Raw genomic sequence first — 13,206 nt, 5'->3', positions numbered from 1 at the left:
GGAAAATATCATATGACGGTTTGAAAATAACTGGTCAGCGGCGTGAGATATACTCATAGAAACGAGTAAGGGAACAAATGAAAGTACAAGTGTTCCTTTATTTATTTTTTAGAATTTCAATCAAAGTGCAACACACAGCTTGTGAAGAAACCTGGAATAGAATAAAGGAACACTTGTACTTTCATGTGTTCCCTTATTTGTTTTCATGAGTATATTATTTTTCTCATAGTTACAGAGTGCCTTTCAGAAGTGTCGCAAATATCAAATGCATGACGCACTCATTAATGTATGCAATTGCCATTAAACGTAGAGTGTTCAAACGTATAGCAATTATGCCCCCCAAATCGCGTTATCCATTTCCACGTTTAGGATGAAAATCGAGCGAACTGGTCCGGACAGAACAATAGCTCTTTTAAAATACATATAATATCAATCTATCCTGTTTTGGTGACAAATATAGTTAAAAATCCTGTAATATTCATTGCGTTCGAAGGTTAATTTCTTACTGAAGTGATTTTGATGTTTTGCCGTAGTTCCCGTAATAATATATTCAAGAGCATTGACACTGATAGAAGGAGTAGCATAGCGCTGTTTTATCTCTGGTGACGCTGGGTACCGTTCCAGAAGAAGGTTTCAGGAAGTTTCCACTTACAACTGGCCAAGCATGTAAGTTTGACTAGTTGCTCTAAAGGGAAATATTGTTCCGATTTTATTTAACAAAAGTGATTTTTTACAAAATTTAGTGAGTGAGTGAATTGGGTTTGACTCAGTATCGTACACAAGAAAAATATGGTGTTTTACAGAATTGTTAATTTTTGTCAATCTCATATTTACAAAGTTGTAAATGTCTTGTAAAACTCATCTTTACGACATTGTAAATGCCTTGTTAATCTCATCTTCACAAGACATTTACATGATTTTAAATTTTGAATTTGTTCCAAGTCACGTCAGAGGGCATCTGCCTTATCTGGGAGGAAAGCCGGAAGTGATGCACTTCTCTGATGTTTATTCTCGAGCACGGGTATGGTGCTTATAAATTTAAAAACATAGACGGCGCAAATCGGGATTCGAAGCCACCCTCAGCCACCTAAGTTTATGCATATGCTGGTAGTCACGTGATCCGTTTTAATAAAAATACGAAATTATCTGTCTCCTGTTCGGCATGACCCTGACAAGATAGTCACCCATTTCGACCTAAGTCGTTCGGCCACTGCATCAATATGATGAAAACAATATCCCCCTGTGCAAACATCACCTGTTTAACACTGTTTGTTTGAGGTTTTTTTATTTTGTCATTTTTTTTTTATTCGCTACACAGTGTTGCTTTACCAGGGCACACTGAAAACCCTTGGGGTCATTTGAAATGAGAGTTTAAGATGAAATTGATAACAGCAGAAATAACGAAAATAGCTAAGTCTAATAAGTAAAAATGCCTTTTATTGCCATCTTATGACAACATTGAATTTGTTGACAATATGTGACAGGTGCAAAATATTTGGAGATAAAAAATAATTGTAGTTTTATCTATTCTTCCATTTGTTTTGACCCGTGAAGATCTGGGGCAGAATAGATCTTCAGCAACCCATGCTTGCCACAAAAGGCGACTATGCTTGTCGTAAGAGGCGACTAACGGGATCGGGTGGTCAGGCTCGCTGACTTGGTTGACACATGTCATCGGTTCCAAATTGCGCAGATCGATGCTCATGCTGTTGATCACGGGATTGTCTGGTCCAGACTCGATTATTTACAGACCGCCGCCATATAGCTGGAATATTGCTGAGTGCGGCGTAAAACTCAACTCACTCACTCACTCCATTTGTTTTGTTTTATTCCAAGCTAACCATTTTGACACTTCCATTGTGGGCTCTCGTTCTTTTAGGCCAGTCATTTGTAATTGAGTTTCACAGGTGCATTTGGCTAATCGCATATGATTAAATTAATATCATCACACTTTATTTTTGTAGATTGTCTATATTTCAAAATACCAACAAAATACTTTCCTGCAGTTTCCCATGTATTCAATCATGTACAGATGTGCATTGTACGTGTTGTAAGAAGAAACAGAAAAAGGTTTTAAAAAATCATATCAATTATTTTAAGTTGTCGGTGACCTCCAAATCGGAAATGACAGCATTGCCGCCATGGAGACGTGTTCAGTGTTCCTTGACAATATGCCCACAGCTTACATATTTAACCAGAATATTTCTTTAGCGGACGGTGCGTTTGCATCGATACTTGGACTCTGTTGAAACTGGAAGTGATCATGTTTTGGGAGTGATTCATGCGTGGTCAGATCCAGCATGGACTTGCTGAGTGTAATATTTCTCTCAACACAGTTAAGTCAAAGGTGTATGCTCGAAGGGCTTGAAGTTAACGGTACACGTACCTGTGGGAATGTCAGGATTGAAAATGGAATTTCACAGTTTTACATGCACAGACCCAAAAAGAACTTGACAAGAATCAGTCAGGGTATGTATGTATTGACTATCGTGATGTTATCATTACAAAGAACGAAATTTGGTACAAACGTTTAGACATAAGAAATTGGTTTATACATTGTACCCATGCGAAGAATTCATCTCGGTTTTTGACGTGATTAAGAGGCGCTTTAACTGCAAGGTTACCTTATGACACTGGAAGAGAATTATCTTCGACATGTCTCGAAATATCGCTTTAACTCATTCACCTGTGTTAGCTTTGCGAGACATTCTTTATGCTTCGCTTCAGTTTCCAATATCCCTTTGACATCCTGTTTGACCCGTAAAGACCCTCGTTAAAAATGGTCTTCAGCAAAAGGCAACAAAAGGGATCGGGTGGTCAGACGTGGTTGGTCATCGCTGGATTGTCTGTTCCAGACTTGATTATTTTCGGACCACCGCCATATAGCTGGAATATTGCTGACTGTGGCGTAAAACAACAAACCAAGCAACCAACCCGTTCGTTGAGGGTTATTAATGGTGTGGGTATGTGTCTCCCATCACTGACCAATGACATTGGTGACTATACGGGGAAATCTTAACGGCTACGCTATATCACGGACATTCTTGATCAGTTTGTTGTGCCTCATTTTGTTAACAAACCATTGGCTACCCGCCGCATAAGCAGTGAACGGCAACGCTAGGCCACATTGCTCCCATGCTGTTGGTGAGTTCTTAACGTATTACATGAGGAGTGGCGGCAATTGTCTCGAAACGTGTGCGCAGACTCACTGGTACCGTATAGAAAAGTGTGTGTGTGTGTGTGTGTGTGTGTGTGTGTGTGTGTGTGTGTGTGTGTGTGTGTGTGTGTGTGTGTGTGTGTGTGTGTGTGTGTGTGTGTGTGTGTGTGTGTGTGTGTGTGTGTGTGTGTGTGTGTGTGTGTGTGTGTGCTCTGTCATCTTGGCACGGGGTGGATACACGAGATACTTATGTCGACCACCTCGGTAAATTTCAAGGGGCTTATATAGTATGACCAGAAATTATTGAGAATTTTAGGAATATGTTTAATTGGATTTCTAGTATAAACAACCTTGACCAGCAATCAAGTGCTTGGTTTCATTCAAGAGAAACAACTCCGTTAATCCTTTTTCATTGGTTATCCCCCTTTGTTTACTTGCTAGCAGACGACATTTTCAGTGATTCTCAGTATGGATGATTTAGAGAAGAGGAAGTTGATTTTAGAGTATTTTAACAAGGACATCAGATCAGCTAAAGTGATTTCAAGTAGAACAGGCATCCCTTTGTCCACTGTTTATCGTGTTTTGAAAAATATTGCCAATGGATATGGCATTGAGCACCAGGGAGGCGCAGGTAGGCCCAGAAAATTGACTGTCGGTGACAGGAGGCGGCTTGGTATTCTTGTTTCTAAAAACAAACAAAGGAGTTTAGAAAACTTAAGGCTGGACATGATTGATAGAGGAACTGTGGCTGTCTATAAGGAGACAATTAGAACTGAGCTGCATGCAGTGGGTTGGCAGAAAAGTCGAGGAATTCCATCACCGATCATGAAACCTGAACAAAAGGAGCGAAGGTTGAAGTGGTGCTTACAGCATAGAAATTTTAACTGGGACAATGTGATTTTCTCAGATGAAAGTTCTGTGTGGCTGTTTCCTAATACACTGAAATTCTGGACCAAACAAACTGAAAAACCTTTGTATCAGCGCCCAAAGTACAGTCCGAAATTTAACGTGTTGGGTAGCATATCTGTGTTAGGGGCAACGCCCCTCTGTGTATTTGAAGGGAATATGAACAGTGAGCGGTCCACAGATATCCTCGAGGGACATTTACTTCCATCTGCTCACGTGTTCTATGGAAATGTTCATCGTTCAAAGCATTCACAGGCCTGGTTTCGGAACCAAAATATGACATTATTAGATTGGCCAAGCTATAGCCCTGACCTAAATCCAATAGAAAATGTTTGGGAAAAGTGTCAATAAGAAAAATCTGACAAATATTGCTGGAATGAAAGAAGAGGTGGTCCGATATTGGGACAGCATGGACCACGACTTTCTAACTTCTTCGATCAGTAGTATGCCCCGCCGCATTAAAGCCTGCATTGCTGCCCATGGTGACTTGACAAAATACTTACTATTCACCTGTCTTTGCATCTGGAGTTATGTTCTGCTGATATTCACATTTAATACGTGAGTAATGAGTGAAAAAAAATATAAAAATTACAATCTTAATTACTCAATAATTTCTGGTTGTACTGTACAGACCGCCAAAGCTGGCACTATCTCATCATGTGTCATGCCAGGATAATACTTTGCCATAAAGTCAACAGTATTGGCATTTCACACGTCCAAAGCACAAAGATTAACACATTGCCTACAAAGTCTTGTAGTAAATTATTCAACCACTACTGCCATCACTGAGGGGGGTTGCGTTGTGTATAATTAAAACTGAGTGTACATGCATGGGATAAGTTGCTCTTCTGACGCAACATGTGATATATCACCACGAGAACAGGTATAAGAGAGTTAATTCAGCTGCAGTTAAAATTTCTGTACTTCCAACAGATGCTTGCAAACTGAAGTGGGAGAAGGTGGTACACACTGACGCACATGGTGCTGAAGTTTCTGGGAGCAAGACGCGCCTTCAGAAGCACGTTCTTAATGGAAGAAGAATTAAGTTTGTCCAAAAGACCATCCACTACCATTTGACTGAAGTAAACGATTGTGAAAAATGGCGCGCTGAGGTATGTTGTCAGACTCTTCAACATGTCAGTGTTGACAACGAGGACAGCTTTGATGCAGAAGGATCCTGGTGGTTCATTGTGGCATGCACTACGGGCCACATTCATATGAAAAGATACTCTATAGGTGGAAAGTACGTTTCACAAAGACACCTCAGAGCAAATATAACATGGTTTACATTGCAAAACAATGATAAAGGTTACCCTCTCCCTGTATTTGGAAACGGGTTTGGTTCCAAAGAAAATCTTCGTTCAGCAGTTTTGCAAGGAATGACTATAACAGTGATCTTGCGAAACCATCGTAGATACGCTGTCGACAACTGTGAAGTGTCAGGAAGGATCACGGATCTGTCAAAGATGATTAGTTGCCAGCTAATTTGGAATTTCAGTGCAACACGCAGAAAATGTCATCTCGTTTTCGAGAAGCTAGCATCTTTTCACTTCATGATGGTGACATCATTAGGTACGACTGATGGGATTAGATGGTTTGTAGAACATCATCGTCAGTTAGATCATCGTCCCGGCCGGGACAAAGTATTTGCATGGTTTGCAGATGATTGTTGGGCGCAGGTTCATGTCAGTGACGCTTATGGATCCAGAGGTGAGACGCTGAAGCAGTTAATGTTCCTTGTAGAACAAGGACACACGGTGAAGGTACATTTTTATAAAACTGTAATGGAGGTTGAAGGAATCCGAATGTCTAGGGATCATATCACGGTTTACCTGGTATCGTTGCTAGCAAGAGAAAATGTAAAATCATTTACAAAGAACTTGAGCTGGGTGTTTAGGATAGTAAGCACGTCAGGAACTGTAAAAACCTACCGTTTAGGATTCTCAAGAACCGTTTACCAGAGTGTTATAACAGAGAGGAAGTCTTTTACTTGGTTTGTTGACACAAAACGATGGTTCCTTTTACTGCACACCCTTAGAAATGGTAGCATTTCCCAGGGAGCCATATCAGCCCTTTCAAATGCCGTTTCGAATGGTGCAGACATTAGAATAGCTTTCAAATTTTCTCAGGACTCAGGATTTCGTGTTTTCAGAGCACATAACATCCACCTTGGACCAGAACATCACGTCACAGCACAAGTCGTGCGTGTCCTAAGAGATCATGAAACAGAAAATGGCGAATTTGTTTTTGATGATATACCATGCTGGTCCTTTAAATTGATATCAACCAAAGGTTTTGTAATTACCAGTGATTGGGATCTTAAGACAGGGAAACATCATGGGCAACAATCAGAAAAAGCTGAGATCAAGTGGTTGGCAAGTTTCTGATGACGATTTTCGTGATTAATCATCAACTGTAAAATGCATATCCATTATAAATTTTTATATTTGGATTGGGAGTGAGCACAGATGGCCTGTTTGCCTCATATTTTTTTTCTTTGATTTTTCGTGCAACTCATTTGTTATTTCAGATGCGCTTGTTAAGATTAAATAATTCTGTGTAAATCTGACAAAATGTGAATAATACGTGTGTTCAATCCAGTATGATGATTTTAATTGAATGTATCAACACATGGATACATGTATATGGTATAGCTTTCCATCCGTGAAGATCAGAGTTTCTGGTCTTCAACCCTTGCAGGTCGTTAAAGGCGTCAATCACAGGACTATGAGGCTCAGTCCAGCCTATTTGCAATGCAGCGTTAGTGAACAGATAGATACTGTATTTGCCTTGGCGTCACAAATGTCCAGACGTGTCCACCTCATATTATATGGACAGTAATTGCCAGGAAAGTGGGTTTTCATGACTAGCAGGGTGAGGTGAGGTGAAATTGGGTTTAACGTCGTGCTTGAGAATATTTCGCTCATATGACCACGTGCATGCGTGTGTTTGTGTATGTGCGGCTGCTTGTACTTGCCCAGACTTAAGCTGGTTTTATAGTGCTAGCCCACTGAGATACCATGCCGCAGTGAAGCATGAATACCCCACTCAGACACATTATATAGACTCCGAGCCGACCAGTCCTTGTTGTCCCCATTAATGCCGAGCGCCAAGTACCATATTTTAACGTCTTTTGGTATGACGCGGTCGGGGATCGAACCCGCGACCTTCCGCTCTCCGGGCGGACGCTCTAACCACTACACCACGGAGGCGGTCTGACTGACAGGGACTGGTTTTGGTTGTGTCTGCTGTAATACGATTAATATTTAAAGGTGTAGTAAAATGTGTGCGACTTGTGATAGTTTGAATAAAGTACCTATGGGATTTTTTGTTTTGTGCGTGATCGTGGTTGTTGCCTGATGTGTTTATCATAAAAAGACGGAGATAATCTAGGACAGGTTATGTATGTATTAAAAAAGGACAAAGAGTACTTGAAAATTCTATTTTATTCTTTTAAATACATCTTTGTTATACATCATAATGCATCAAACAATGATTGTCTTAATTCTACAAAGAGATCACCTCACTTGGACACAAATCACCTATTACTAAAAGCCGAAGCTTTATATAAACTCCAACCCTTTGGCCATAGTGGAACACCTGAAGTGCTATAGATGCCGGTTCGCAGGTGTTGTACTATTTCGATCTTCAGCTGTCTGACAATTTACAATTACTCGGTAATGTAGCAATGTCCTTGTTTCTTGGGAAAATTAATTCGTAGCTTTTGGTTTTTTGGGGGCATATCTGACTGCCGTTTTGGCATGTTCAGAACTGTGTGACCGGTCGATCTTGTAGCCATTTTGCAATTCTTTCATTGGACTCCACTTTCTCCTTATTTGCTTTTACCAAGGGAAAATCATCCAAATTGATTCCGTCCAGTTTGGAAAGAGTGTCAAAGGCGGCGAGATCTGCAAACCCAAGCTGTAAATAGATACAGACATATGTTGGTTAGCATGTGTACAGTACAAATACCAATACACAATGGAATTATGAAAGTAATGATAGCCATACATTCCTGGTTTGATATCGATCGTAATGTTGTGGAACGGAATGTTAGTTTAAGACCAAGATTAGATCATGGACATAGCACTAACCGACCATTGTCATATCATGGACATACTTCAACAGCATCAATTTAGGCTTTGGTCATATCGTGAACACACCACTGACCGACGCCGACCTGTAATACTGTGTTAGTGTGTGTTTGACTTAATGATATACATCCACTTTACCTGGTCCCCCACATAGAATCCTGTATTGTTGTTCTTTAAAATCTTCTCAAAGAAGCCGACGAATTTTGGATAAGTTTTCTCGCTGTTTTCCTTTCCTATGGCAGCCTGTGAATAAGGAACACAATGTTCCAGATTGTTACATTCTTTTTCTTCATTCACACATGTATCTGTGCATTACATATAAATTGTTTCAGTATATTGCCATGAGTGAGGAGACCTAAATTACCAGACCCGTGAAGGTCCGGGTTAGAACTGATCTTCAGTAACCCATGTTTGTCGTAAGAGGCGCCAAACGGGATCGGATAGTTAGGCTCGCTGACTGGGTTGACACATGCCATTGTATCTCATTTGCGTAGATTGATGCTCATGCTGTTGATCCCTGTCTGCTCCAGACACGATTATTTAGAGACCGCCGCCATAAAGCTGGAATATTGCTGAGTGCGGCGTAGAACTAAACTCACTCTCTCACCTAAATTACCAAACATTTAAAATGGTAATTTAATTTAAGGAAATCACAGATTGACCACCGCTTGAAGGCGCCATAGCTCCAGATCATAGTTGCATCCCTTTGCTGTTCTCGGATTTCTGATCGTGGATTCGAATCCGAAACATGTATCCTTGGTTTTCCGCTCCATGCTATGTTTAATGACAAATGTTATCACTGGGGTAACGACAAGTATGAATGATGCTTGATTGGCGCTTATTGTTTTGATAAAAGAAATGAAACTCACTTTCTTTTCTTCATCCTGCTCGTGGTACCGTTTGATGAGGGCACTGAAGATGTCGTTGATGATGCCGATCACTTGGTCGACCTCCATCTGCTCAACACTGGTCTTCCCGTGGAATCCTTTGAATAAGAGCATATTGTTTGAGGCCTCAGTTCAGAACGTCTCAGATATATGACGGCTGTCTTTAATTAATCTGGTTAATGCAAAGAGAATGGGCTTTGAAGACAAAGGGCAGACAGAATGGGCAATGAAGACCATCTTCATCTCCTCAAGGCTGGTCTCCCCGTGGAATCCTTTGAATGACGACATAGTGTTTGACGTCTCAGTTCAGAACGTCTCAGCTATATGACGGCTGTCTTCAAATTGTCTAGTTTGTGCCAGACCACAAAAATGATATCATTGTCATCAACTCACAATGGATTCCAATAATTATACATCCTAGTTGTATATAAAAAGAACCCTTTTCTTTCGCTTGTAACGCAATACTGGCTATGTGGAATTTCTAGTGTAATCCCACTGTGATTTTGCTGGTATATTGCTAAAAGCAGCGTAAATCCGAATATATTCACTCACATTCACCATCTGACGGTGGTGAGTAAATGAAAGAGTCTGGACCACACAATCCAGTGATTGACATCATGAGCATCGATCTACGGCATAGGGATTCGATTATTTGCATCAACTAAGTATTTATATTTATTTTTCGTCAGTTTGCTCTCTTGCTGGCTGACGTTAGAGATGTGAAATGTTTAACAAATACTGGTGGCATAAGATAAATGGATACTCAGCTTACCAAACTCCCTCGCTAGGAAACCTGCAATGGCCATACTCTGTGCATACTGTTTGCCATCCACCTCAAGCACAGGGATCTGTCCGAATAGAAGATCTGAAGAGAAACGAACCACGATTAACCACTAAACTTACTCGTGCGTTAGTTTGAGATTCAAATGACAGCATTATGAAGGTCATCAAAGAAGGAAATGGTTCATTTGGCAGCAAAAAACTACATCCTTGATGCTAACACACCTCTTTGTTTGTGACAGTTTCAAACGAATTATCTCGAAGGACAATATCGAATCATCACGTAATGCATGAACTCTTTCTTTGAACTGCCCAAATGATGGTTGTGATGTAAGATAGTGTTGGAGATAACAGTTGTGTTTATTTGGGGGGTTTTAAATACAGAATCAAATCTGGGATGTTCTGAGTTCATGTACAGTGAACCTCATTTAGGATTTAAATACTTTTTATCGATAAACGAAACATTGATGAATTAGAATCTGTTTGAGAATCTATTTGACGCACAATATACTAATGTCTGGAAATAAGATTTTCCGAACTTAAGATGTTTCAGATGTTGTGAAAATATTTGATTATACGAACCAGTGATAAATGTATTTGAATATATACATGTATTGACGTTCAAACCATGAATATCCCCTACGCAGAGTGTCCGGATTAAGGAGGTTTCATTGTAAAGTGTCACACGGGGATGTGTTTAGCAGATCAAGTTGTTCGCTGATATCTCCATCTTGTTCTGTTATCAGTGCACCGGCTACATGTACGTACTACTTGACACTGTTTAACCATGCAAGGTAGTGTTATCATACAAGCACTCGCCTAGAGCTGGGCCGCCTTAGGAGCTGAAGAGTTACTCTCCTTTAGGGCGTCAGAATCATGTGATCGTTTCTTGTCAATCCTAATTTTGCGCGCCTTGTCATATTAATATCCGTGTTGACCAAAGTGGTAAAGACCTGCATCACTTTGGGTGTTTTTCCAATATCAAGTCATGTCCCGCAATCACTCACTCACTCACTCGTAGCCAAAGACCATTTCTGGTGTTCCCCGCCGTGATAGTGCTTGAGAATTGCTAAAAGCGGCGTTAAACCATACTCACTCACTCAAACCAAGAACTGTCCTACATATTATTCTAGGTTTGATGGCTACATGCAGTATTCGAACGTTTCACTACTTGCTTTCATTCAATATTTTGCGGACATGTAATTATTTTCAGAAGGTTATATAATGAGTGCTTAAATAGCGGTATTCACTTTTGAATTCCTCACGACAGGCCTTAAAACTAACTTTGATGAAAAAAACAAACAAAACAACATAGATAGGCTCAAAAACAGATAGCAATGACTGATCACGTCAAATGTACAATTATAAAAAGCAACTGTTCGTTTCGAGATTATACTTAATCGGAACTCAAGTGATTTCTGGATAATTAGACCTTTGTTATTCCATTGTTTGGAAAGCTGCCTGTGCCTTTAAACAGTTTTACTTCCCAACGCGTCTGGTGTTCCCATGCAACACTTACTTCGTTTCTCGGCCTGGAAGTTCTCCCGTGACCATCTGACGTCTTCATACTCCTGTCCGGCCAAGGCAAACAACAGACGGCACACTTCAGCCCGCCCTTTATTTTCCGTGTAGATGAGCTTGTAAGAAGGCATGTTGCTTGCTCCCTGTGCAGTGAGTACTCCCACTCTGTGTATCTTATGAAGGTGTGCGATAAGGCTTATCAGACTCGCGTGTATGAATATATTTACTAATACGTGGTTGTGTATATAATATGTGCCCACCCACCCGCCCATCCGTCAAGGTAAATATGGATCAGGTGAAACTTATATCAGTGGTTCCTAAACAGCAAAACTGTATTCAGGTTGATTTTGGTCACTGGGCCTCCCATATACAAATGTAATACGTCACTGGACCTACCGTGTACTATGTCACTGGACCCATCTTAAGATTCATGATGAAAGTGAAAAATCAGTTGAAGTTGATTTGTGATTCAAAATGTAATACAGTATAATAATTTATGAATATCGAATATGTTACAATGTATTAAAACCGTTTTCTAAGTTTCAGGCTTCCAGGAATTCCAATCGGAAATCTCTACTGGAGCACATGGACAGATCTGCAACCCAGATAACACAGCACTGAGGAGCCATTCAAATCGGTTCCAGCCGTGGATGTAAACTTCGTATTCAATGTATTTCAATAAACTTGCCGCCCTGTCAGGCTGACGTGAACGTACCCAAATACAGAGTTGTGTGATTATTTGTAAATATTTTATGTTCGGTTGAGTTTACGAATTAGAACATAACCCAGATGAGTCGATGTCCTTGTCTCTGTACACATTAATGCGATACATGAAGAAGCATGTGAATGAGCACGGAAAGCCTGTTTGTCTATTGCTTTGTTTCTTTGAATTTTCGTGCAACTAACTCGTTATTTCAGATGGTCTTGTTAAGATTAACAAAAGTTCTGTGTTAATTACTTCGTTCAAGATGTTAATGATACATGTATTCAATACAATATGATAACTGTAGTTGTATGTATCAACTCATCGAGGCATATACATTGCATAACTTTCCATCTTGTGTAATTTAGTAATAGTAATAGTCCACTTATATGGCGCTCACATCCAGGCACATTGCCTGCTCGCGGGACGCTACGTACATTACTATCCCCGGTCATAGGACACTATCGTACTTTCCGATACTTTTTCAACTCCCTGGGGATCATACAGCCATGCTGTCTGTCAGGCGCAATGAACTAAACACTCACATTGCCAGCACATCCTCACGGGTACCCATTTTACAGCTGGGTGAACTGAGACAATGTGGATCTAAGTATCTTGTCCAAGGATACTACGAAAATGTGCCCACCTCGGGATCCGAACCTAGGTGCCTCCACCGGGGATCGAACCCGGGCCTTCAGCGTGATAGGCAGACACCTTACCACTGCACTACTGCAGTATACCATAGTATTATTTAACTCCGTGAAGCTCCTGACCCCTTGCAGGTCAGTAAAGGCGATAAACGGGATCGAGTGGCCACGCTGACTGACTCAGTAGATGCATGTTATCGTATCCCAAATGATTCAACTCGGAGACCAAAATGTCAGTCATGAATGTGAGGCCAAGCCTAGCCTATTTCCAGACGATGGAGCTAACTAACGAGGTCAGCTGCTCACACTCTACAATAACAATGTCCATATTTACGAGACGAGGCATGTAAGTGCCGTGTCCATCTCATATTACATGGCTGTTTCATGGTTATTAAATGTTTGTGTGAATTGTGGTAGTTGTAATATAGAACTTGTTTTGATGTTGTTATGTGAGTTAATCGTGGTTGTTTGCTGATGTGTTTATCGTACAAAGAAGATGATCTGAGGCAAG

At 40.5% G+C, this 13,206-nt stretch overlaps 1 protein-coding gene across 1 annotated transcript; it reads right to left on the bottom strand.

Annotated features, from left to right (window-relative positions):
* Positions 1-7,785: 7,785 nt before the first annotated feature.
* On the bottom strand, positions 7,786-11,531 carry LOC124287820 (probable glutathione S-transferase 7). The gene is made up of 5 exons (XM_046724283.1): positions 11,344-11,531; positions 9,817-9,909; positions 9,027-9,142; positions 8,296-8,400; positions 7,786-7,984 (listed from the first exon to the last, which is right to left on the bottom strand). The coding sequence occupies exons 1-5, from the start codon at positions 11,474-11,476 to the stop codon at positions 7,829-7,831; spliced, it is 603 nt and encodes a 200-aa protein (XP_046580239.1). The 5' UTR covers positions 11,477-11,531; the 3' UTR covers positions 7,786-7,828.
* Between the last annotated feature and the right edge of the window lie 1,675 nt (positions 11,532-13,206).

This window comes from Haliotis rubra, unplaced genomic scaffold, assembly GCF_003918875.1.
Source record: "Haliotis rubra isolate DU_JTF1 unplaced genomic scaffold, ASM391887v1 Scf406, whole genome shotgun sequence".
NCBI lineage: Eukaryota > Metazoa > Mollusca > Gastropoda > Lepetellida > Haliotidae > Haliotis > Haliotis rubra.
This window is presented reverse-complemented; position numbering and strand designations above follow the sequence as displayed.

Bases quoted from the DNA above. Each gene is read 5' to 3' on its own strand.
- LOC124287820 (XM_046724283.1), bottom strand. From the start codon at position 11,476: ATGCCTTCTTACAAGCTCATCTACACGGAAAATAAAGGGCGGGCTGAA. The intron at 9,910-11,343 runs GTAAGTGTTGCA...GTTTCTCTTCAG, and splicing joins CTTCCAGGCCGAGAAACGAA to ATCTTCTATTCGGACAGATC. The intron at 8,401-9,026 runs GTGAGTTTCATT...CCTTATTCACAG, and splicing joins AGCAGGATGAAGAAAAGAAA to GCTGCCATAGGAAAGGAAAA.